Source organism: Elephantulus edwardii, unplaced genomic scaffold (genome assembly GCF_000299155.1).
Source record: "Elephantulus edwardii isolate Elephantulus edwardi_28Jun2011 unplaced genomic scaffold, EleEdw1.0 scaffold00161, whole genome shotgun sequence".
NCBI classification, from domain to species: domain Eukaryota; kingdom Metazoa; phylum Chordata; class Mammalia; order Macroscelidea; family Macroscelididae; genus Elephantulus; species Elephantulus edwardii.
The window spans coordinates 1,831,853-1,858,739 of NW_006399911.1; the positions used below are offsets into that span (position 1 = coordinate 1,831,853).

The window sequence follows — 26,887 nt, forward strand, 5'->3', positions numbered from 1 at the left end:
CATTTACAAAATTGTTGTTGTTAAGTTCCATCGAGTCATAGACAATTCATAGTGACCCCATGAACGCAAGTCCACAACACTTGTGTGACTTTCATCCTTTCTCCAGGTTCATAGGGTTTCCGGAGGCAAGCAATTATGGAAGTGGATGCCACTCCTGCTTCCAAGCTTGTTTTAATCAGGGAATTCCACCAAACACTGCACGCCATGAGTAACCGTTGTTAACGCATTGGGCACTTCAGTGTCACAGTGTTCAGCTTCACAGCAACCACAAGTTACCGCTGTATAGCAAGTGGACAGACCAGGGCTATATGACCTAGAAGAATGTTTGAACAAAAACAATGACATTAGTTGATAAAAATATTCCTCTGGGTTGTACAAGAAAGGAGATACAGGGACCACTGATAAGACATGGTAGACAAAGATTAATCAGACTTGGCTTTCCCTCCTGCTTAATCAAAGGCCGGACTCTCTCCGTTTTTAGTTTCTCCATTTTTCCGCAGATAAATTTTTTTTTAGTTTCTTGGTTAGCCACTTCAGCCTGTTTTCCCTTTGCTCCCCTTTTCCCTTTTGTTTGCACTTTTTTGTCCGAAGACTTCTTCTTTCCTGCTGCCTTTTGGACTTCATTTCCATTTTGCATTTTTCCTTGGCTGACAGCTGACAGCCTTGCTGTCTCCTCTTGGGCTCCTCCTTTACCACCCTTTGGCCGAGCTGACCTTCCACTTGTGCATGTTAGCGGCAGGGAGGGCTCGTGCTGGGTGCCTGTGGGCCGCAGCACCCACAGAGCCTTCGTGAAGCTGGGTTGCTCTAGCATTGCCTCTTGGCCCACTGCTGTGCTTGCTTCTGGGACCTGCAACAGGGGCCATGTTCAAGACTCTTCTCCAGCACCACAACTCAAAGGCATCAATTCTTCTGTCATCCTTAGTCATTGCCCAGCTCTCACATGCATACCAAGCAATTGCAGAGATCATGGATGGATCAAGTACACCTTGGTCTCTAGACTGATTATCATTGCTTCTCAGTACTCTGGAGAGGTCCCTGACAGCAGATTTTCCCAGTGCAGTTTATCTTTTGATTTCTTGACTGCTGGTGCCAAAGAGTGTTGATTGTATAGCTGAGCAAGCTGCAGTTAAGAACCTTAATCTCTTCTCAGATGTTGTTCTGGGCAGCTCCATAGCCATCGTGCCACAGCTTTCCAGAGGGGCCATCCACAGTCTTCTGTCTGAGTTAACTATCCTTTCATTGTGTGATCATTACAATGGTCTGCAGGTGAAGATAGTTTGGGCCTTTGAGTTTGCACTTTTTTAGACATACGTGGACATCAACCCTAAAAGTTATATTAGGAATTTGAAGTAAAGGTAAAAAAGTTCTCTGAATTGGTTATGTCTTAAATTGATTGTAAAAAGTTGCTGTTGAATTTCTAAGAGGGTGACCCCAGAACAGCTCGTTGCTGGGTCCTGCATGATTTTTGTTTCACTTGAGCTCACTGTTGTGGCTGTTGTGTCAATTCAGCACTTTGAAGGTTTCCTCACTTTCTCTGATCCTTTAGCAGACATAACCTTTGCTATTGTATTTTTCTTCATACTATGTGACCAAAGTATAGTACATCCACAATCAACACTCTTGGTACTAGCAGCCAGGAAATCAAAATACGAATCGCATTGGGAAAATCTGTCAGGGACCCCTCCAGAGTACTGAAAAGCAGTGATGTCATTCTGCAGACTAAGGTGCACCTGATCCAGGCCATGGCCTTCACAATTACTTGTTATGCTTCAGAGAGCTGGACGCTGGACAGTGACTAGGGATGATAGAAAAAGAATTGATGCCTTTGAGTTGTACTGCTGGAGAAGAGTATTAAATATACCATGGACTGCTAGGAGAACAAACAGGTTTATGTTGTTGTTGTTGTTGTTGTTGTAATGTGCCGCCAAGTCACTTGCAACTCATAGTGACCCTGTGTACAACAGCCCTAAACCCTGCTCTGTCCTGGGCCAATCTCATTGTCTCTGACACACCCACCCCGATTACCCCAGTCACCGAATCAATCCACCTCATAGAGGGTCTTCCCCTCTTGCACTGTCCCTCCATCCTCCCAAGCATGATGTTCCTCTCCAAGGACTGGTCCCTCCTTATAACATGTCCAAAGTGTGTTAGACAGAGCTTCAGAATCCTTGCCTCCAAGGAGCCACCCGGTTTAACCCTTTCCAGGATGAATCTGTTTTCTTAGCAGTCCAGTACCCTCAATACTCTTCTCCAGCACCACAGCTCAAAGGCATCAATTCTTCTGTTCTCCCTAGTCATTGTCCAACTCTCAGACGCATAACAAGTGATTGCAAAGACCATGGCCTGTATCAGACGCACCTTAGTCTCCAGAGAGACACCATTGCTCTTCAGTACTTTAGAGAGGTCCCTAACAGCAGACTTTCCCATCGCAATATGTCTTTTAATTTCCTGGCTGCTGGTGTCAAGAGTGTTGCTTGTGGAACCACACAAACTAAAGCTGTGAATAATCTCAATCTCTTCACCGTCCATCCTGATGCTGCCGATTGGTCCAGTGGTGAGAATCTTTGTCTTCTTGACATTGAGCCTCAATCCATATTGAAGGCTGCAGTCCTTGACCCTTCCACAGCAAGCTTTTCAGGTCCTCCTCAGTTTCAGCAAGCAGGTTTGTGTCATCTACATAACACAATGATGGATCTTCCACCAGTCCTGATGCCACACTTCTCATAGAGCCCAGCCTCGCGGATAATCTGTTCTGTATATAGGTTCATAAGGTATGGAGAGGGTAAAACCAAGCTGCTCCTAGGAAGCTAGGATTCTGAAGCTCCATCTCACATACTTTGGGCATATTGCAAGGAGGGACCAGTTGTTGGAGAAACACATCATACTTAGGAGGATTGAGGGACATTGTAAGAGAGGAAGACCCTGGATGAGATGGATTGACTCAGTGACTGGGGTAATGGGGGTAGATGTGTATCTAAGATAGTAAGCTTGACTCAGAATAGAACAGGATTCAGAGCTGTTGTACGTAGGGTTGCTATGAGTATCATGCAACTCAGCAAGCAGCATGTAACAACAGTGTATTAATTCCTCCTGTTGCTTGTCCTCATGACAATAATGAAGTAACATGTAAATTATTCTATTAAATGTGAAGGGGGTAGTAAATACCCAGTTAATTGTATGTGTGTGGGGTGTTTATGTGAGAAGATGTATGAAACTGTTAACACATTTTGTAAAACTCTTATTTTTAAATAATCAACAAAGAGTGAGATTCATGCAACAGTTTGTTTTTTTTTTTTTTAGTAACCTTGAAAGTATCTGTAGTATTGAAATTGTGTTCTCTGTAATAGGATACTGGAGAAGCAGAAGAGGGGCTCATAGTGTCATTTTATCATTGGAAAAAATGTTACTTTTACCTGGTTAAAGTTTAGAAGAACTGCTTAAAAATTACTTTTTTATACTTTTATAAACACCTCAGTGATTTTTTTATTTGTTTGGATAAAAAGTACTTGGGACTTTATGTTTTAAAATTATAAAGGCGTGCTGCATCAGGACTATACCCTGTCTGTGTGCTGAAGAAATGATTTGGGTAGCTGGACTTTATCAAGAAGAAAGTGGCGTCAGGATTGGAGGAAGACTGAGTATGGAGATGAAAAAACTTTGCTTGATGAAAGTGAAGAGGACCTGAAATGCTTACTACAGAAGATGAAAGACCACAGCGGTAATAAGGATTACATCTCAACATCAAGAAAACAGAAATCCTCACCAGTGGGCCAGCACCATGATAGATGGAGAAGAGATTTAAGTTGTCAGTGATGTCATCTTACATGGATCCACACCATTGGCACCAACAATCAAGAAATCAAAGGACAAGTTGCACTGGAGAAATCTTTCAGAGACTAATCCAGAATTCTAAAGAGCAGTGATGCCAATTTAAAGATACACATGATCCAGGCCGTGGTCTTCTTTGTTGCTTGCTATGTGCATCTGAAAATTAGACAGTGACTGAGAATGACAGAAGACTTGATACTGGCCTTTTTGAGTTTCGTTGGAGTGCTGAACGTCCCATGGACTTTCAAGAAAACAAGTTTATCCTAGAGAAAGTGAAACCAGGGCACTCCTTAGAGGCAAGGATGATGAGACTCCATCTGACATTCTTTGGGAATATTATTAGAGCAAACCAGTCCTTGTAGAAGGACATCATGTTTAGAAAATTGGAGGGTAAAAGAGGAAGACCCTCAACAAGATAGATTGAAACAGTGATTGTAGCAGTTGCTCAAGTGTGTCAGAGATGATGAGGATGGCACATACTAGGGCAGGGTTCAGATCCATTATTCATAGGGTCATTACAAGTTGCAGTTGACTTTACGGCATGTATCAACAGTTACAGGATATTCTAGTGTATTATTTTCAAACTTTTGAAATAATGCAGTACATCATAAAATGTGTTGTTGAGATATATCTTTGGATGTGCATAAATCTGAATTTATGTGCCCGCCTGTCTGTGCGCGAGTGCTCGCGCGGGTGTCCTTGTCTCTCTGCGGGGGTGGGGGGAGGGTGTGCACTCCTCGGGGGATTTGTGCCTGTGTCAGAGCGCGCCGGAGAGCGTCTGTGTGTGCGTGTGCACGTCCGAGCCGTGTCACCCCCGTGCGCGCGCCCCTGGTCTCTTCACTGACCCCGCCCGCGCTCTGTGTGCGCTCCGGGTGAGTGTGTGTCTGCGTCCGGCTCTCTGTGCGCGCGAGCCCGTGAGCGGTGCTGCCCTTCAGTTATTTCAGATCATTCATAACATTCTTCAAGGGGATGATGTGAAATTTGACATTTTTCTCAGATTGTACAATCTTTTGAGAATATGATTGTTGTTGAAATACACTATAATCTCTGGTAAAGCAAACTAAACAAAATTTTATCAAAAGAGCTGAATTGTTTTTTCAAAACCAAAACTTTTTGTAACTGGAGTTTAGAACAGCACTTCAAAAATGAGCAGTTGAGATTTACCAAGATTTATCATCTCATACTTTCTTTTTATTACTTTTTATCACTTATTGTTTAGTAATTTTATATTATGATGAAAACAGCAGAAACAGCTGTCCCTTCCACACATACAGCTCTCCTGTCTGTACCGAATTTCAGTAATTATGATCTCTTTAGAGAAATGACTAGGGAGGGGGAGACCCAAGGGAGTCCTTGCATTTCTTTAATTCTCATTCCTAATAATTAACACCTTTTCCCCATGGACCAGCCTAATGGCGTAATCCAGCTTAATCTCTAAGGATTGTCGTTTTTTATTCTTTTATTCCAGTTTACTGTTGAAGAGAATAATTTGCTGTCACTATGCTTTGTTACTTGGTTACTGCATGTTGTTGTCTTTCCCCAGAATGATTACTGTACTTTATCTCATACTGTCTTGTTTAAGGTGTGTTAACTGTCTTTTCAGTTAATGAATTCTTAAATTTTACATAACTCCTCTTGAGCTTTCCCCCTCTCACCCTACCCTCTCCAAGTTCTAGAGTTAACCTGGATTCTAATACAGATATAGCCAAATGCAGTGCTTCCTACTGCTTTTTCTCCTCTTTTGGACAGGGACTTCTCATGTATATATTAACCCCTTTCACTGTTTATAACCCAGTTCTACTTAAAATTACCTGTCAGTTACAAAAATCTCTTTAATCTCGTCCCCTTTTTCTTTGTAATGTTTTTCATTTATATTTAGAGATAATATCCCTTGCTTGCTTTCTTCTTTTCTGTTTGTAAGGCAACCCTCCAAAAAATAAAAAGTCTCTTTAGTATGATACAGATGCTTTGAATGCTTTATGTGTAGCAAGCAAAAAATTACTTGATAAAATTGATGTCAGAAACTTCCACCAAAGCTCCTAGAAAATGGAGAAAAACCCAAACCTATGGCTCTATCCCTACTCCTTGTTATCCTCATCAGGTTGTAATTACGAGACTGCCTAGCTGGTAGATTTGAACATCTGCTCTTTTGTTTAGCAACCTCACATGTAATGCCCCTGTTGTTGTGTATCATAGAGTCGGAATCGATCCATAGCTGACCCTCTGGTGGGTTTTCAGAGGCAATTAATCGCACAGGAGGAAATTGCTTATCATCCTTCTCCAGCTGCACAGTTGGTAGCCTTGAACTGCATGCCTTCAGGATTACAGCGCAGCTTTTTGCCACTAGGCCACTAGGGCTCTCTTATTAGAACTCTTCAAAGTGCCTCTCAATCACCCATCCATTGCTGGCAAGTTGATGCCAGCTCATGGCAACAACCAACCTTTGGGTTACCAAAATTGTAACCACCCATCTTTCTCCTGTGGGCCACTAGAGAATACAACACACTATGCCATGAGGGAGGGCTTCAAAATGTACAGTCAAGTCAGGACCAACCCATATATCCTCCATTGGATTTCCAAAGCTGTGAATTACACGAGAGGAGATTGCTGATCTTTTTCCTACTGAGGTGTTGGTGGATCAGAACCCCTAGAGGCCTGACCTTTTCATTAGCAGTACACCCTTCCACAGATTTGGCCATGGTAGTACCCTTCAGACACTAAAGAAACTGTGATTCAACTTCTTTTGCTTTACGCTGTATTATTCAATGCAAATAGAACCTTACTTCTTTTTGTTGTTCAGTGTGCTTCTTTTTTAAAAAAAGTTGTCAAGGCAGCCTTGAGTCATGGTGATTGCATATGTGTTCGATAGGACTCTCAGTGGCTGGCTTTCCAGATTCAGATTGATAAGTGGAGTAAATAGGCTTTCCAGCTTAACATTTCTTGTCTGCTAGCGTCTCCTATTTTTAAGTCAAGCTTTTTTTCCCCTCTTCATATACGTGGAATATCTTTGGTTGTGAAAACGTTCCTATCCATGGTCAAGAGAAAGGGAAAGCACAGCATAAACTGTATGTACTGATCACACCCCTCTCCTTTATCTTCATTGTAGCTCCTTTAGAGTTATGAGTTATGTGAAAGACATTAAGTCAGCACGGTGTATGTGTTTAATAATGCTCCAATAATGTAGGAGAGAAGGAAGACTTTAAGGGTGAAATTGGTGAGGAATAACCAATTTCTGTTTCCTTGTGATAAAGTGATAAGGACTATGCTTATATGTTGTTTCCTTAAAGGTACTAATCCTGTTCTAAAGTCCTCCAGTAGATACAGGGTTTAGAACGTAAATGATATGTTGTATTCAGCCCCAGTTTTTGCTGATGATTTTGTGGATTTTGAAACTATTTATTATTTAAAACTAGGTAGAAATCCCTTGGTAAGGCAAATGGTTTACATGCTTAGTTGCTAACTGAAAGGTTTTAGTCCACCCAGAAGTGCCCGGGGGGGGGGGGGGGGGGGGGAATAGACCCAGTGATCGAATTATTTACACAAGTTAACTCCATGGAGTCCCCTTCTACTCTGATACACATGGGTTCTACATGAGTTAGAGGAAACTCAGTGGCAACAGAATATACTGGGCGTGGTGGTGGTGGTGTGTGCCTTGTAGTTGTAAATGATTCATACCTGACCGTCTGGGGGTTTTCATAGGCAGTAAATCATATTGTCCATCCTTCTCCCATGAACAGCTGGTAGATTTGAACCAGGTGTCTTTGGATTGTAACCTTACTTCTTAACCATTAGGCCCCCAGAGCTCCCTGTATTTATTAAATACCACACAGGATTAGGTATTTAATCCTGAATGACTTGAGGCAAGATCTCTGCCTTCAAGAAGTTTTTGTCTTTTAAACTTTTGTACATATTTTTATATTTTTCTCTTTAAAAGCTGTATTTGCTAATGTTTCTAAATAACTAGGAGAACAAACAGGTTCATCCTAGAGAGGTTGAAGCCAGGCTGCTCTTTGGAAGCAAGGATTCTGAGGCTTTGTCTGATAACTTTGGACATGTTGCAAGGAGAGACCAGTCCTTGGAGAGGGACATCAGTCTTGGAAGGGTAGAGGGATGGAAAAAGAGAGGGAGACCATTGATGAGATGGATTGATACAGTGATGGGTAATGAGAGTAGATTTGTCAGAGACAGTAGTTGGCACAGGATAGAGCAGGTTTCAGGGCTCTTGTACATAGGGTTGCTACGAGTCTCAAGCGACTCAATGGCACATAACAACAGCAACAATGTATTAAAACTGAACAGGCAGATTTCAAGGAGACCACAGGAAATTCCCTTATAAGAGTTTTACTAAAAGTTTGTTTAAAGCATATTAGTGAAATTTATTTTCTTTTTTGAAATAGCTCAGATAGGAATTAAAGAATTTTTTCTGATTGTAATACCATAAGTTATTTCTTTGGTTTGGGTTTGTTGGTTGTTTTTTTTTTAAATATATATAAAATAGTACAGTTATAAGCTTTTTACTTTTAACATACCAATACATAACTGAGTTACTATTCTCTTTCATAGGGAAATCCTCATTGACAATTCAGTTCGTTGAAGGCCAATTTGTTGATTCCTACGACCCAACCATTGAAAACAGTAAGTATTGTTTTCAAGTATTTATATAAACAGTAGCTTTCCTTTTGCACATAAATACCCATTGTGTGTTCCTAATGCCTTTGGATGCAAGTATTCATTTTTGTACAATCCAAGAGCTATGAATGGTTTGAATTTTTTGTGCTATAGATGGAAGACATTAAAATTAATTTTTGTGACCTTTCATTTAACTATATAGGTGTTAACTGTTAGAACCACCCAAAAATGCTCATCACTAATAATTCCCCTTACTTTCAAAGTTGATTCTAACTCATAGAGACTGAAGACAGAGTAGAACTGTCTTAAGTTTTCCAAGGCTGGCTGAGCTTTACAGAAGCAGCCTACCACATCTTTATCTTAGAGAGTTGCTAGTAGTTTTGAACTGTCCCACTTTTGTTTAGCAGCCAAGCATATAATCACTGTCATTGAGTCCATTTAGAGAAATGGCATCCCTGTAAGATTCAAGTCATTTCTGACTCATGATGACCCTCAATCATATTTCCAAAGCTGTAAATCTTTATGGGAAGAGACTGTCCAACTTTGTCCACAGATCCCTTGATGCATTCACACAGCTGACCTCTAAGTTAATAATCTGACAAATAACACACGAGTATGACTGTGGTTCTCCAGAGACAAATTCAGAATGTGTCCTTCTGTGCAGCTGGCAGGAATTAACTATTCTTCCAGTTTCACCCACAGGACATTATTTTAGAGTGCTGTTTATTCACAAATGAATAAATTGAACTGTTAAAAATGTTCCCCTACAGTGGAGTTGATTTAGACTCATAGTGACCTTCCATTGGGTTTCCGAGCCTCTAAGTCTATTTGGAAAGAGGTCTGTCTTCTGTAAGGCAACTGGTGGACTCAAACCACTAACCTGTAGAGTGGCAGCTAAACAGTGCACGTGCAATCAGAGTGCCTTGTTGGCTTAGTGCACAATATAGCAGGCTAATTAATAACTGATAGGTCAGTGGTTTGAATGTATCAGCCACTCAGTGAGAGAAAGTGGACAGTCTCCAGTGAGTTATGGGGTTTTGGTTAAAAATTTTCAACTGGATAAAATGGTGTAGTGGTACGGAATTGTGATGCTAACACAAAAAGTATACAGTTTGAATCCATCTGCTTTATGGGAGAAGATGGGTAATCTCCTCTGATATAAATTATTGCCTCTGAAAATCCACTGGAGGGTCATCTGTGCATCAGTTACTCGAAAGTACACAACAGCAGCTACTCATGAGTCAGTCAAATATATTACAGTAAATATTTTGTGTGTATGCTTAATAGGTCAAGAGAAATTCCTGTATATAAATTTTTAATGTATTTGCAGTGTATTGCTGTTGTCTCGTGTCCATGTGAAACCAACAAGTTGTAAGATATTTAAATTATTAAAATACTCTAGCCTAAATTTAAAATAACATCTGAAAGGGTTTTTTTGTAGTTTTCAAAAGGAATTATAGTTATTTGTCCATTAAAGTTTTTAAGCAAGAGCAGAAATTAATATTAGACTCTAAGTGTTCTTTAAAACATTGTGATATATATTCAGACAATCCGCTTCTATTTACTCTGCTCCTGACAGGGAGAAGCCCTGGTGACTCACTCTTCCTCTCCATTCTCCCGTAATTCAGGAGTAAAACAGTGCTCAGCTGTAACAGGGATGTGAAAACAAAAGTTCTGGGACTGAATCTTTAGCCCTAGCAGTATTAGCAAATAGTATCACTAAAAAAATAGTTTTCTAGTTTGGAGATCTTTTTTAGGTCAGAAATACATTTTGTGAAAGTAGGCCTACTACTGTAGTGTTAAAAATTTGATACAAATTAATTAATATGATTAACTTAAACTAATGGTTGGTTGTCTTTTTAAGGCAAGAATAAATCTAAAAACTCATTGCCTCCAAGTCTGTTCTGTTTTGGGTTTCCCAGGCTGTAAAACCCACCAGAGGAGACAGCCTATATTTTATTCCTCAGAGCAGCTGATGGATTTGAACCTTTGGGTTAACAGCACAAAACATCTGTTTTATGAAAGTAATACTGTGGATGATTGATAAAGCCACTCATAAAATTAGTAAGTTATCATTTTATAAATAAATAATATTGAATAAGGAAGACCAGAGAATTGCTTTCTTTAAAATTGTGATATCAGTGAAGAGTGTTGAAAATGTGCCCATGAAAAAGACAAGCAGTATACCCATGAACTGCCACACTACTAACAAAGTTGTCTTGGAGGAAATGGAGGGTACTTCCTTGAGGGAATTCCTGATAAGATGGTAGATTAGACCGAAGGCAGCTCTCTGTCCTCTTCCCTGAAGACATCAAAAAACAAAGATAACAGATCCCCTTCCTCCCCTTCCATCTAGCACAGTTTGCTACTGATTAGGACACCTGAGCTCTCCTAAGATAATAAATACAGATAATAATCCTGAAATCCTATGTTTAAAAAGAGATAATAAGTACAGATAATAATCCTGGAATCCTATGTTTAAAAAGAAAAGACAGGGATGTACTTCAAACATGGAATGAAGGGAAGAATAGAATAAAAGAGCATTGGACAGTGTAACTCTGCCATTTTAAACAGCTGTCCAGATGACATGGGACCTGATATTGTGCCAGTATCCATACTAGCAGCTGATGACAGGAAAGGTGCATTCTTCCCACTTGTGATCTGTGCCCTCCCACGGTTTGGGTTAGTATCTTTCTTGTGCTACCACAAACAAGTGGCTGCTCGTAATCCTTGTCCCAGCCAGGCTCCACCAAAGGCCAGACCCGTACTATATTGATCTGGCGCCAGAAGCATGCCCAATACTATACTCATAGTCTCTCTCAGGAGCCAGTGGACTGTGCCATGGTTGGCCTGCAGTGGGGCACCACCTCTGACTGGAGTCATCACTTTTCACCAGAGACCCTTTACCAACATAAATCACAGCTATAATTGGAGCAGTGCACCATCCCTTGCAGTGACAGTCTCTTCATGCTAACCGTATCTGAGTAGGGACCCAGCCTGCACCCAACTCCTGGACAAAGACATGATCCCCAGACAGGCAGATTATCCAAGGCTGCTTTGAGACCAGCAGAAATATTGCCACAGTAGGGATGCCCCAACATCTGAAAGACATGAAATGTTCCTACTTATAGCTTGGTTTACATTTTTGGGCCTCATCTTTTCTCAGTGGAGCAGAAACTCTGGCCTAACTGGCATCCCAGTTCTAACCTTCTCAGCTGACAGACCTTGTGCCATGCCAGGCCTCTTGTGTCCACCCACAAGAGCAATGATAAGAGCACTAATCAGGTCTTTAGTCCATCTGCCTCTATAGCTTTTAATTTCTATTGCTTTTTGGATTTTCTTGTTTGTTTTTCTTTAAAAAAAAAAGAGAGAAAGAGAAAACTTTTATTTAAGAGATTAGAAAGCTATATATCTCCTGCCCCCAAATAATGTGGAGAACATCACTCATTTACTCATTCCAGGAATGTGGTCGAACAATTTCAGCGAATACAATATTGTTTGATACCAATGTGTGCTATAAGCACAGGAGTCCATTTCAGTTACTTTCCCTCCTTTTTTTAACCTTCCAGACCACTTTTTAGTTCTGATGGGAAAGGAATCTGGAGGTGGGATTTTTGTGTTTTGTTTTACACTTCTTCCCACTTCACCCCACTGGCATTTTCCACTCTTCATCTCCCTGGCTTTTTCCTTTTCTTTTGCACATTTTCTCGCTCTTCATTCTTACCTTTCCATTCTGATTTCTATTCATTTTGTGCCACTCTCAGTTTTTCTGGGTCCCCCCCATTTTCTTTTAGTGTTCAATCTTGTTTTGGTGTTTCCCCCCCTTTTTATTTGTCCTGACAACAGATAGCAGCAGTTTTCTGCCATACATAGCACCTCCTGCAGCTTCACCTGCAGAGCAAAATGAAAAACTACCTCTTGCTCCAGCTAATCTATGAGAGACCAACACCAGCCCAGTCTGCCTTCAATTGCTCTACACAGAAAACTGCACATAGATTACCATCCTCTATTACACCCATGAGGAGATGGAGGTGGCATTGGGGGGATGATGAGACATTAAGAATTACCCAGCTAGCAAGTAACTCAGTCTGCTCACATAGCTCAGTCAGATATATCAGAACAAAACAGTACAAAGACAGCACCGCCACGATGTTTCAGAAGCAAAGATAACTCTAAACCCCTCTGAAACCTAGCACAAGGTAGAACAAAAATGTGACCAAAATAGAGAAGAAAAAAATAAATCTTTGCAAGAAAGAAAGGTATTGGAGCTTTCTGATAAGGAATTTAAAAGTGATAGTTAAGTATCTTACCTAGATTGAGAAAAGCAGAAAACACAGGAGGACAAATTTCTTAACACTAATCTGTCAGGGTGCTCCTTGGTGGCAAGGATCATGGGATTTTGTCTCACATACTTTGTGCATATGTCAGGAGTCCTTAGAAAAACATGTCATGCTTGGAAAGGTAGAGGATCAGTGAAATAAAGGATGATCCTCAGTAAAATGGTTTGATAGAGTGATGGCAGCAGTGGACTTTAAAGAGGTGGAGATAATGAGGATGACACAGCATAGGGCAGAGTTTCAGTCTGTTGTTCATAGGGTCGCTGTGAGCCACAGTCTGCTCAATGGCACCTAATAGCAACAACTCGAAGTTTTTTCATCGTTACCAAACTTTGCATTGTGAATAAACTTCTCAGAATGTCATTGTTTTAGATAGGAATAGTTCAAAGAAAAAGATATTAAGATAAAGTCCACTTTCTAATTTTATACAAAAAAGGAAAGCAGAGGACATAGCAGAAGCTGTTCTTGGTCTGTGTTGATATTGTTACTGTGTGCCATCAAGTTAGAATCAACCCAGAGCTGATTCTACTCTCGGGTTTCAGAGGCTATAAATCACATGGGAGGAGATTGCATATTCTCCTGCAGAGCAGCTGGTGGATTCGAATCCTTTGGGATTGCACCACAGGTTCTCTTACCTCCAGGCCACCATATAGCAGAGGATATTGTTCTCTTTCTTCAGTGCAAAAGTAGACTAAACTACCTATTAATTAATTAATTTATTTATTTATTTTTTCCCCTCTCTTGGATCCTTTGTATACTTGCTTTTTGGAGTTTTTTTCTCATTGGCTACTTCAGGTCATCTTTATTGAATTCTTTTCTTTTATTCTGGACTATGAGTGTAGCCTGGATACACTAAGACTGCAACTTAAACTCAGACTTCATCAGTTTATTAATGACTTAAATATGTACCCCTGGCTCTAGTACCTTCTCTGAATTTTGCTTTTTTATTGACTACCTGTATCTCACACATTAAGTGTTTAATAGGTGTCTCAAATTTGGCATATCTAATATCCAACACTTAATTCTTTTCCTCTCTCATCTGTGGGAGCTCTGGTGATGTAATCTGTAAGGAGTTGTGCTTCTAACCAGAGATGGTGCCTGTTTGGCAGCCCGAATCTCTGCAGTTGCTCTGCAGGAGAAAGATGGGCCATCTCTTCTCGTGTAATTTATAGCCTCAGAAAAATGAGTCCGCTTTGACTTGACAGCAGTGAGTTTTACATCCACACTGCCTTTTGGGTAATCTTTTCTGTATTGATACCAACTCTGTTTATCTAGTTGCTTAGGCCAAGAACTTGGAGGTCATCTTGACTCCGCCTTCCTTCTCTCTCTCTGGAGGTCGTCTTGACTCCTTTCTCCTCTCAAACTTTACTTCCTTGTATTCAGTCTCAAGATCTTTCTGGCACTGCTGTAGAAATGCTTTCGGAGTTTTACCATCCCTTTTCTCTCTATCTCTGCCCTTAAGGTCTAGGCCACTGTCATGTCCTAGATTATGATAGTCTTATTGTTAGTTGCCATTGAGTCAGCTCCAGTCCAGCTCAAGGAGACAAACGGGCCCTGATGCATCTTCATGATTTTTGGTACATTTGAGTCCATTTTTATAGCTATGTGTCAAGCAATTGTTAAGAAGTCAGTTGTTGTTATTGTTGTTATGTGCCATCGAGTTGCCCTAAACTCTGTTCTGTCCTGTGCCAATCTCATTGTCTCCGACACACTCATGATTACCCCAGTCACCAAATCAATCCACCTCCTCGATGGCCTTCCCCTCCTGCACCTGCCCTCCACCCTCCCAAGCATGATGCCCTTCTCCAAGGACTGGTCTCTCCTTACAACATGACCAAAGTATGTCAGATGAAGCCTCAGAATCCTTGCCTCCAAGGAGCAGCCCAGTTTAACCCTCTTTAGGATGAATCTGTTTGTTTTCTTAGCAGTCCAGGGTACCTTCAGTACTCTTCTCCAACACCAAAGCTCAAAAGCATCAATTCTCCTTCTATCCTCCCTAGTCATTGTCCAACTCTCTGACACATAACAAGTGATTGCAAAGACCATGGCCTGTATCAGATGCACCCTAGTCTCCAGAGAGACACCGTTGCTCTTGAGTACTTTAGAGAGGTCCCTAACAGCAGACTTTACCACCTCAGTAAGTCTTTTAATTTCCTGGCTGCTGGTGCCAAGACTATGGAGCCAAGCAAACTAAAGCTGTGAACAGTCTCAATCTCTTCACCATCCATCCTGATGCTTCCAATTGGTCCAGTGGTGAGAATCTTTGTCTTCTTGACATTGAGCCTCAATCCATATTGAAGGCTGCAGTCCTTGACCCGCCAAAGCAAGCGCTTCAGGTCCTCCTCAGTTTCAGCAAGCAGGGTTGTGTCAACTGCATAACACAGATTGTTGATAGATCTTCCACCAATCTTGACCCCACATTTCTTCTCATAGAGCCCAGCCTCCTGGATGATCTGTTCTGCATACAGGTGAAAAGGTATGGAGATAGGACACATCCCTGGCGTATGCCCTTCCCAATTTTGAACCATGCAGTGTTTCTTTGCTCTGTTCTGACGACTGCCTCTTGGTTCAAGTATAGGTTTCGCATTAGCACAATCAAGTGTTCCGGGATTCCTATTCTTCTCAGAGTCAGCCACAGTTATGGTCCACACAGTCAAATGCCTTTGCATAATCAATGAAACACAGGTAGACATTTCTCTGGTTCTCCATGCTTTCAGCCAAGATCCATCTAACATCAGCTACAATATCCCTAGTACCACAACCCCTTCTAAACCCAGCCTGGACTTCTGGCAGTTCTCTGCTGATGTGTTGTTCCAGTTGGTTTTGGATAATCTTCAGTAGAATCTTGCTTGCATGTGAAATCAACAATATTGTTCTATAGTTTCCACACTCTGTTGGGTCACCTTTCTTTGGAATGGGAACAAATACAGATCTCTTCCAGTCAGTTGACCAAGTGGTTGTTCTCCAGATTTCTTGACACAACTTGGTGAGCACGTCAGGGCAGCATCTGTTAGCTGAAATATGTCAGTTGGTATAAATCTACTACAGAATACCCTTTTCACAATTTAAAAAGTAAAGATGCTGCTTTAGTGATTCAAGCTATGGCATTTTTCCACCGTGCCTCCATAGGCACATGAAAGCTTGCCCCTAAGGAAGGAAAATGGAAGAATTCATACATTTAAACTATAGCATTGACAAAGAAGATATGTAGACTACCAAAAGAATGACCAAATCCTCTCTAGAAGAAATCAAACCAAAATGTTCTTGGAAGTGAGGATGGCAAGAATTCTATTTACTCTGAACACATTGTCAAGACCAATTGCTATATAAGGATGTTATGGGTTATAGAAGTTGAGGAGAATCCTCAATGAGGTGCATTAACAAAATAGTTAAGCAATATTAATGAATATAGTCACTGTTTTGTGGGCTCCTACCTAATCTTTCTGTGTCAATTTTTTTTCCCTTTTCTGTTAGTCACAGAATAGCTAGAGAGATCAGAAAATATGAATCAGATCAGATTATTGCCTTATCTAAGTCTTTGGTTTACTTACTCCTTATATTCAGAATGAAAATTTAAAGTCTTTGTCTTTGTTTTCTAAAGCAAAATGGATGGGTTGGCCTCCTGCCTCTTCATATCTTAATTTTCTACCTACATTTTTTATTAACATACTGCTAGTATATCGCAGGCTGCTAACTGTAAGGTTGGGCAGTGTGAATCCAGTAGATCTCCCGAGGACAAAGACGAACAATCTTCTCCTGTAAAGATTTGTGCTAGCATGTGTGTTTGTGAAAGCTCGCTAGGGCCAGGGATTATAGTATTCCAAGCATTTACTGATGATGATAATAGACATTAAAGAAGTATTCCTCCTGGAATTAATTCTTTAATTGTAATAACCTTTTCATAATACTTACATTATGCCTCATAACCACTGTTATTTAGCTCTAGTTGAAGTTTGCTGGGTTTATTGCTCACCATTGTTTCCTTCCATGAAATCCAAAATATACTTTTTTGCTCTTCTACAGTGACCACCGCTGGGCCAGTAGTGATTGAAAGTGCCATCCTTTGCAGGATGCAGTCATCTTCATTGATATCTTGACACTACACAGTAGGCTACATTGAGTATATTCTATGTTGGGATACTTCCTCTGATTCTGTTTTCATCTGATTTATTTCCTTAAATTGTTATTTTCCTAAAAGGGAGTAAAAATGATTAGAAATGTGGTCCTGAACACAATTCTGAGGTCACCTTTTGCTTAAGTAGGCTGTTCTATAATCATCACTCAGCTAACTTCTAGCCTTGCTTGAATTACAAAAGTATGATGCTAATAGGATTGCCTTTGATTATTACTTCTCTTTCAACCATCCTTTCTCTCCCTGTGGAACAAACATAATTTAAATGAGATCTGTCTCCTTTGTCTTTTAGCAGAATTACCATCTCTCTCTTTTGGTGTTGCCTTTACCTGTGAGACATAGTGGATGGAAGCAGGTTATGTGTAAATGGATATGCTGCTGCCAGGCTGTCATAAGTTGAATGGGCAGCCAGGAGGGTTGGAAGACTCTTCCATGAGGGTGATGGCTGCCACAGGGTACACAGAAGCAGTATGTTCTCTTTAAGCTGTCAAGTCTCCAGATGGTTACTTTTTAATAGTCTGTTGCTGTTAATAGTGCTCCACTCCTATGTCTGCATTTGAAATCTGTCCTCTTAGAATTCTAAATTGACATTTCCAGAAGTTATTTTGAGTCTTTTTTTCTCTTTGATTGAAGAAAGAAGTTGTGACAAATGCTAGGATTTGTAAGGTGTGTGGGCATAATGGCTTTAATGTGAAACAGCTCTTCTTTAACATACATGTTTCATTAACTTTGTTAATTTTTTTATGTATACTGAAAGTTCTTAGTGTTGTAGTTAGTAATGTAAGTTCTTTGTGCTTGAACACCAGATCTTTTATAAAACACTAAATGGGAAGTTTTGTGCTTTTGATTCATCCAAGGTCTTTTAAAACTTAGGTTTCTGTTTTGTTCCAACAAGGCACAGATACCTCATTCAGATTACTTTTCTAGGATATTAGTTATTTCCTAATTTTAGTGTCTTAAAAAAAGATTAAGATTGTTTGCTTACAATTAGTAGGCTAGAGTGTTTGCTAACATTGGAGAGAGGGGGAATCTCTACAACTCTGAGGTTTATACTTTTTGTTTTGGGGGCCTATTTGTAAGATTATTAACGCCTCTGTTTAGTTTACTATCTTTGTCCAAGCTAACAAATCTAGGCTTTTATGATTTAACTAATACTGAATTTCCTTTTCTTTTGTAGCTTTTACAAAATTGATCACAGTAAATGGACAAGAATATCACCTTCAACTTGTAGACACAGCTGGACAAGTAAGTGATGGATATTATCTCCAATTCAAGCCACCTGGTAATCCTGACACTCATCTGGTGCTGGTAGTTAAATGTCACAGCCTTGATAAAACCCTTATGCTCATGTGTAATTGGATCTTAAGGTGCTGTCTGCTTTGCATTTTCTGAGAATTTGTGGCATTTTTATAAGTTTTGTTTTTCTCTTTGTTTAGAGGATTTAAAAATAACATTCTGAGAGTTCATTACAGAAAAATGGTTATTGTACTTTATACACTGTAGCTTTAATATTAGAAAATCCCCTTTACTACCTGACCTCTTCTGTGCTGTGTAGCTGATTGGGTTTTGCATGCTTCTTGAATGTGATTGCCATTTCCTCTATTTCCACACTTTCTTTTAGGGAAAAGATAATTTGAGACTTACTTGGACATATTCTAGCTGTACTGCTGCTGATAATCATATATTTGTTTTAAAAAAGCAATACTAAAATGAACTCCACTTAATGAAAGTCGTACTAATAATAAAGGCAAAGAGAGTTTTGCATATGTAGGCTCTATAATGTAGAAATGTTTTCTGCTTGACTATTGTTTAGGATATCAAAGAATTGATGATGATGTTGGTTATGTGCCATCCAGTAGGTTCTGATTGATAGTAAACCTGTACACAGCAGAGAAAACGCTACTGGTCCTGCACCATTCTCACAGTCACTGTTATGTTTAAGCCCATTGTTGTGGTCACTCTGCCAGTCTATCTCAGTGAAAGTCTTCCTCCTCTTTACTGACCCTCTGCTTACTGAGCATGATGTCTTAGAGACTAGAGCCTAGTAATAACGTGTTCAAAGAATGTAAGACAGAAGTTTCACCAACCTCAATTTAGAGGAACACGTGGCTGACCATCTTAAAAGACAGGTATTTTTTCTTGCAATCCATTGTATATTCAGTATTGTTCAGCAACATCGTAACATCAGTTCTTTTTCACTCTTCTTTATTCATTGTCCAGCTTTCACATGTTTGTGAACCAAATGCTTTTTTTCCCATTGGCAATACCTTGGCTGAGTTCAGGTGCATTTCACTCTTCATTATGATGTTTTTGCTTTTAAACACTTTTAAGAGATCTCTTTGAGCAGGTTGGCCCAATGCAGTGTGCTCTTTGATTTTTTTACTCTTTCCTGCCATGGATACTGATTGTGGATCCAAGTAAAATGAAATCCTTAGTAACTTTAATGTTTTCTCCATTTTTCATGATGTTGCTTATTGGTCCAGTTGTGAAAATTTATGTTTTATGTATATAAGAGAGGTCATCCATACTAAAGGCTGTATGTAGTGGTTGCGTTTCATTAATTAGTGCTTCAAGTCCTCTTTGCTTTCATCAAGCAAAGTTTTATCATCTGCAGATCACAGGCTAGTAATGAGTTTTCCTCTAATGCTAGTGCTACATTCTTCTTCCTGTCATTCAGCTTCTTGGACTATTTGATCAGTATACAGGTTGGTATTCACGGGACTTCCTTGTATGCGTATGGATATTATCCTATCACTCACAACATTGTATTTCAAGATAGATCTAGAAATTACTTTTTTTACTATGAAAGCAACCCCATTTTCCCTCACCTTTTCGTCTCCAGCATAGTAGATCATATGATCCCATGCCAGTTCATCTCATTTCACCAATACCAGTATGTCAATATTTATGCGTTCCATTTCCTTCTTAACAATATCCAGTTTTTCTACTTTCATGGTACTTATATTCCATGTTCCAAACTAGTGTCTGCCTATAGCTCTTCCTCCATTTGTTCCCATACTTGGGGGCTCAGCCTCAATTGTTGTATCCGTTGGTCTAAGTGTGCTCTGCTGTACACAGGGTTTTCAAAGGCCTGCTGTTTAGGAAGTCGATGGCCAGTCTTTCTTCCTAGTCTCTTAATTAGATTGCTCAGATTTAGAACATTATCTGACAAACCAGAATTTTACTGAGAAGGTTAAAGATATTTCTCAGTAGTAGGAAAAACCCAGTAGATTCTGTGTTGTCCCCACCCTTGCCAAGTGTGTTTTCAGCAACCCCTTGCCCTGCTCCACCAGAACTTAACATCTCCTCCCACCTGCTCCATTCAACAACAATCTCCCCTATCCAGCCCTTGATATGATGGCCTATATGTCAATCTTTCTGGCTTCTGTAATCCCTAATGCCTCAAGCTGCTGCTAGTTTCTAAGAGCAGTATCTCTTGAGTTTAGGAGTTTTGAACTTCAGCTCCAGGATTGACTTTTTGTACCTTAGGGAATCTTCTCCTTCATTTATGCTACAGGAATTTTCCAGGGGAGGCTGATAAATCCTATAGTTTGGGTATATAATGTTATCTTCCAGTTGTCCCAAGAAATCTGGAGGACAGCCATCTGGCCTACTGACTGGAAGAGAACTATATTTGTTCATATTCCAAAAAATGGTGATCTAACAGAATGTGGAAATTATTGAACAATATTATTGATGTCACATGTAAGCAAGATTCTGCTGATCATTCAAAAATGATTGGAACAGTACATCAACAAAGAACTGCCTGACGAGCAGACTGGATTTAGAAGAGGCCATAGCACTAGCGATATTATAGTTAATGTCAGATGGATCTTGGCTGAAAGCAGAGAGTACCAGAGGAATGTTTATCTGTGTTTCGTTGACTATGCAAAGGCATTTGACTGTGTGGATCATAACAAGCTATGGCCGACTCTGAGAAGAATGGGAATCCCAGAATATTTGATTGTGTTTATATGAAACTTATACTTGGACCATGGGGCATTCATCAGAACAAAGCAAAGAAACACTGCATGTTTCAAAATTGGAAAGGGTATGCGTCAAGGATGTGTCCTATCTCTGTATCTTTTCAATCTGTATGCGGAACAAATTATCCAGGAGGCTGGGCTCTATGAGGAGAAGTGTGGCATCAGGATTGGAGGTATACTCATCAACAGTCTGCATTGTGCAGATGATGCAACCCTTCTTGCTGAAACTGAGGAGGACCTGAAGAGCTTGCTACAGAAGGTCAAGAATTGCAGTCTTCAATATAGATTGAAGCTCAACATCAAGAAAACAAAGATTCTCACCACTAGGCCAATTGGCAACATCATGATGGATGATGAAGAGATTGAGATTGTTAACAGCTTCCGTTTGCTTGGCTCTACAGTCAACACTCTTGGTACCAGCAGACAGGAAATTAAAAGAAGAATTGCATTGGGAAAGCCTTCTGTTAGAGACCTCGCCAAGGTACCAAGGAGTACGACGTCAGTTTGGAGACCAAGGTGTGCCCGACACCAGCCATGGTCTTTGCTATTACTTGCTATGCATCAGTGAGGTGGACAATGACTAGGGATGATAGAAGGAAAGTTGATGCTTTTGAGCTTTGGTGCTGGAGAAGAGTATTGAATGGACTGCTAGGAAAACAAACAAGTTTGTCCTAGAGAGGGTGAAGCCAGGCTGCTCTTTGGAGGCAAGGATTCTGAAGCTCCATCTGACATACTTTGGACATGTTACAAGGTGAGATCGGTCCTTGGAGAGGAACATTATACTTGGGAGGGTGGAGGGACAGTGCAGGAGAGGAAAACCCTCAATGAGATGGATTGATTCTGTCACTGGGGTAATGGGTTAGGTGTGTCAGAGACAGTAAGCTTGGCAAGAGATAGAGGCAGGGTTTACGGCAACTCAACAGCACATAACAACAACAGCAACATACAGGTTGAATAAGTATGGTGAAAAATGCAGCCCAGACACATACATTTCCTCACTATAAATCACAGAGAATTACCTGTGAACACCTGCCTTTTGGCTGTACGCAGATTCCACATGAACACAAATAAGTGTTCTAGAACTCCCATCCCCTGCAACAATAACTTGTTGTGAACCACATAATCAAAAGCCTTTACATCATCAGTGAACACAAGTAGACATTTTTCAGGAGTCTCTCCTTTCAGCCAAGATCTATCAGCAGTTATAGTCTTCATTTATTTCTCCTCCTGAAACCATGCAGCTTGAATATCTGACTGTTCACTGTAGTGTACATACAGAAAATGATAAGGTAATTTTAATTATTTTAAAAATAAAATAAAAATTTATTTATTCATGTTATTATATTGTTAGATAGCTTTTATGTAGTGTTGGTTCATTTTTTTTCTTTCTTTCTTTTAAAGAGCCTACAAATATGAATCTCTTCTGGTTGGCCAAGTAGCATCTTACAGATTTTTTAGAATTGTTGTTGTTGTTATGTGCCTTCGAGTCACTTGCTACTCATAGCGACCCTGTGTAGGACAGCCCTAAACCCTGCTCTATCCTGTGCCAACCTTATTGTCCCTGACACACCTACCCCCATGACCCCATTCATTGAGTCAATCCATCTCATCAAGGGTCTTCCTCTCTTGAACTGTGCCTCTACCCTCCCAGACATGATGTCCCTCTTCAAGGACTGGTCACTCCTTGCAAAATGCCCATTGTATGTCAGATGTAGCTTCAGAATCTTTGCCTCCAAGGAGCAGCCGGTTTCACCCTCTCTTGGACGAACTTGTTTGTTATCCTGGCAGTGCATGGTATATTCTATACTCTTTTCCAGCACCACAGCTCAAAGACATCAATTTTGCTATCATCCCTAGTTAGTGTCCATCTTTCTGATGCATAGAAAGTAATTGCAAAGACTATGGCCTGGATCAGACACACCTTGGTCTCCAGACTGACAACACTGCTTCTCTGGAGAAGTCCCTGATAGCAGACTTTCTCAATGCAATTCATCTCTTAATTTCCTAGCTGCTGGTACCAAGAGTGTTGATAGTGGAGCCAAGCAAACTGAAGCTGTTAACAATCTCAATCTCTTCACCAAATATCATGATGCTACCAATTGGCCCAGTGGTGAGAATCTTTGTCTCCCTGATGTTGAGCTTCAGTCCATATTGAAGGTTGCAGTCCTTGACCTTCTGCAGCAAGCTTTTTGAGCAAGCAAGGTTGTGTCCTCTGCATAATGCAGCTTGTTGTTGAGTCTTCCTCCAGTCCTGATGCCACATTCCTCTTGGTAGAGCCCAGCCTCCCATTCTGTATATAGATTGAAAAGGTGTGGAGATAGGACACTTTCTTCTTACACCCTTCCCAATTTTGAACCATGCAGTGTTTCCTTGCTTTGTTCTGATGGCTACCTTCTGGTGCACTATAAGTTTCACATAACCACAATCAAATGCTCTGGGATTCTCATTCTTTTAAGAGTTAGCCACAGTTTGTTGTGATCCACATAGTCAAATATCTTTGCATAGTCAGTGAAACACAGACATTCTTCTGGTACTCTCTGCTTTCAGGCAAGATCCATCTGACATTAGCTATTATATCTCTAGTACCATGACCTCTTCTAAACCCAGCCTGCACTTCAGGCAGTTCTCTGTTGATGTGCTGTTCCAGTCGTTTTTTGATAACTTTCAGTAGAATCTTGCTGGCATGTGATATTATTGATATTGTTCAATAATTTCTGCACTCTGTTCGGTCACCTTTCTTTGAAATGGGAGCAAATACAGATCTCTTCCAGTCGGGTGGCCCTCCAGATTTGTTGGCACAACTTAGCGCACATCTAGGGCAGCATCTGTTTGTTGAAATATGCCAATTGGTGTTTCATCATTCCTGGGGCCTTGTTTTTTGCCAGTGCTTTCAGAGCAGTGGCTTGAACTTCTTCCTTCATCACCACAGGCTTTTGTTTTTAATATTGTTTCATGAAATTCTTCTGTGTCAGCAAAGTTCTTTTGGTACAGTGATTCTTTGTACTCTTTCCATCTTCTTTTAATGCTTCCTGGATCATTTAATACTCTGCATCCTTAAGTATTACAACTTGAGGCTTAAATTTGTTCTTCAGTTCCATCAGCTGAAGAAATGCTAACATAGTTCAGCTTTTTGATTTTCTGACTCCAGCGACTTTCTTGGCATGTTGTTGTTGTTAAATGTCGTTGAGTCGTTGAGGACTCATAGTGACCCTTTGAATAAAAGACCTGAACATTTGTATGACTTTTGTCATTTCTCCATGTTCATAGAGTTTCTGGAGGCAAGCCATTTTGGAAGTGGATGCCACTCCTGCTTCCAAGCTTGTTTTAATCCATTATCAACTGCAAGTTACCTCTGTACAGCAACTGGACAGACCAGTGTTATACCACTTAGAAGAATGTTTGACGAAACAATTAGAACCAGGCCTGAGGGCCACAGATTAAAATCACCCACTGTTGGATTGGTAACATTACTATCCACCATGCCAACAGAGCTCTCTCTATGTTGTTGTTATTGTTAAGTGCCGTCGAGTTGTAGACGACTCATAGCAACCCTGTGAACATAGAAAATGGACTGTCTATAGTAGCACTATAACCATTTGTTAAAACATTTCAGTTGATACACTCTCAGTTCCTGGAATCATGTTCTTCACTACTTAAATTATAGTAATTAAAAATCTCTATGTTGTTGTATACCATAGAGTTGGAATCAACCCATAGCTGACCCTCTGGCAGGTTTCAGAGGTAGTTTATCACACAGGAGGAGATTGCTTATCCTCCCGCGAAGCAGTAGGTGTGCTCAAACCACATGCCTTCAGGTTTGCAGCACAGCTTCCCTGCCAGTAGGCCACTAGAGGACCTTAAAATGTTTATGTATGGTATATATAAATTACTATACTATAGAATTCGTGTAGTTATAGTACAGTATCTCCTCCTGTGCAGGAAAACCCACTATACTGTACTATAAGGGAGCTCTGGTGGCTTAGTGGTTAAGAAACTGCACAGCAGTCCCAAAGGCATTTAGTGAGAATCCGTTGTCTCCTCCTGTGTGATTTACTGCCTCTGAAAACACCCTGGAGGGCCAGCTATGGGTCAGTTCCAATTCGACAGCACTTGACAAGTAATATGCTTTTTCCCCCCTTCCTTTTTCCTTAATTAGGAACTACAAACTGCTTTTTTTTTTTACTTTGGTCAGAGGATATATAAAAATAATTAACTATTTGGGTAAAGATTGTTTATTAAGCTATAGTTTATAAATAATTTTTTTTCTTCCACAGGATGAATATTCCATCTTTCCTCAGACATACTCTATAGATATTAATGGTTATATTCTTGTGTACTCTGTTACATCAATCAAAAGGTAATAATCACTCTTCATGTTTGCTTAAATTTTTATTTGCTACACATATAAAGCATTAATTCGTTCCAAGGATTGTGCTGTCAGTGGTACTAACAGTTATGCTCAACTATTAGGTAACTTTCTGGTAGTTGTCTTGTAGAACAAATACGTTATGAAAATGATTGGTGTTCAATATCAATATGGTACAATAAAAATTGGCCTCAACTTTTCTAATTAAAATGGTAAATGTATAAATTGACCTCAGTTTTTGTGTTTTTACCATATAATTTGGACTGAATTCAGTTGAATTTATGAAATAAGATATTGAATAATAAACAGCCCCAAATTACCACATAAAAATGGAGTGACTGTTTTTGTTGATATTGATGGATTTTGGTTCTTGTAGCCATACCTTTCCCCCCCATACTGTTCTCCAGGGTATAGCATATGTTGCATCAAAGAGGAGTGAGGGTGTAGTGATGACAGAGACTGAATAAAGCTGTCATGTGTAATAATCAGAGCTTTGGCACTGACTTCTTTTGAGGAATATGTGAAAACCAGTGCTAGTGTGGGAGGGAAGTTTTATGAATATCTATTTCCTTTTGGGTGCAGGAAGTTTATCATGCCCTTGACTTTTTATTTAATCATTAACTTGACTAGTCCTTTGCCAAAGATAATCTTATTTCCCACTTTATATACTGGGGAATTAAGTGACAAGAGGCAATCAGTAATTTCCCAGTCAGTTAGTGACAGTGCTGACATTTATTTATGTTCCAGCCTTTGATGCTCCAATCTAAGCTAGTGTTGCCAGTAGAATTTACTGCAGTGATGGACATATATACTGTATCTCATTGTTACATATTGTAACCACTAGCTTTGTTGTTACTGATATGTCATTTTTAAACTGGTTTCTGTTAAATAAGCTTTAAAAATGTGTGTCATTGATGACATGGTTCATATTTCAGGTGTTTAATATCCAGTGTGACTAGTGGGCATTGTACATCTTGGCTTTTTATTGCACATTCTACTACAAATGAAAATTGCTTCTCTTCACTCTCAGTGGTTTCTTTAATACACATCTCCAGGACAGGGAAACTTCCTTGCTGGTTTTAAAGTCCTAACTATAAAATATTTCTTGTCATTATTTTAAATAAACTCTATACTGTCAGTCTCTGAGAATGTTTACAGCTACAAATATAAACAGAAAAGGGAAGAATTGCAAATTAGTATTTATTTACAGTCTCATTTTTATTTTGCATGGGTTATTTTAACATATTTCAGAGTGCTGTTTTTTAGTTTTACTTACTATCTTGATTAGATTTTTTTTATGACCTGTTCTTTGAAAACAGTAAGTTGGATGTTGAATATTCCATATCCAGCCATACAAAGATGTCTATCTGTGTGTTTCTATTTTTTCACTAAAAATAATGCTTGCATTTTATACATACAACTGCTGCTTGTTTATTATTTTTTTCTTCACATTTTTTAAAAATTTTATTTATTTTAATGAATGTTAACAGAGATTTTGGATTTTCATTCATTCATTGTTGACTTTTTCCCTGTATACCGCTCCCCTCTGCTTTTTTATTATTTTGAGACTTAGTAATTTTAATGACAAAGAGTACTTTATAAAAACTAT

General features: G+C 39.7%; 1 protein-coding gene across 1 annotated transcript in view; it reads left to right on the plus strand.

Moving 5' to 3' along the window:
• The window catches only part of RHEB (Ras homolog enriched in brain), a 59,961-nt gene that overhangs the window by 23,355 nt on the left and 9,719 nt on the right, over positions 1–26,887 (plus strand). The window contains exons 2-4 of the mRNA XM_006895139.1: positions 8,392–8,463; positions 18,104–18,171; positions 25,187–25,269. Coding sequence (XP_006895201.1) covers positions 8,392–8,463; positions 18,104–18,171; positions 25,187–25,269 — 223 coding nt within the window. The remainder of the gene's footprint in view (positions 1–8,391; positions 8,464–18,103; positions 18,172–25,186; positions 25,270–26,887) is intronic.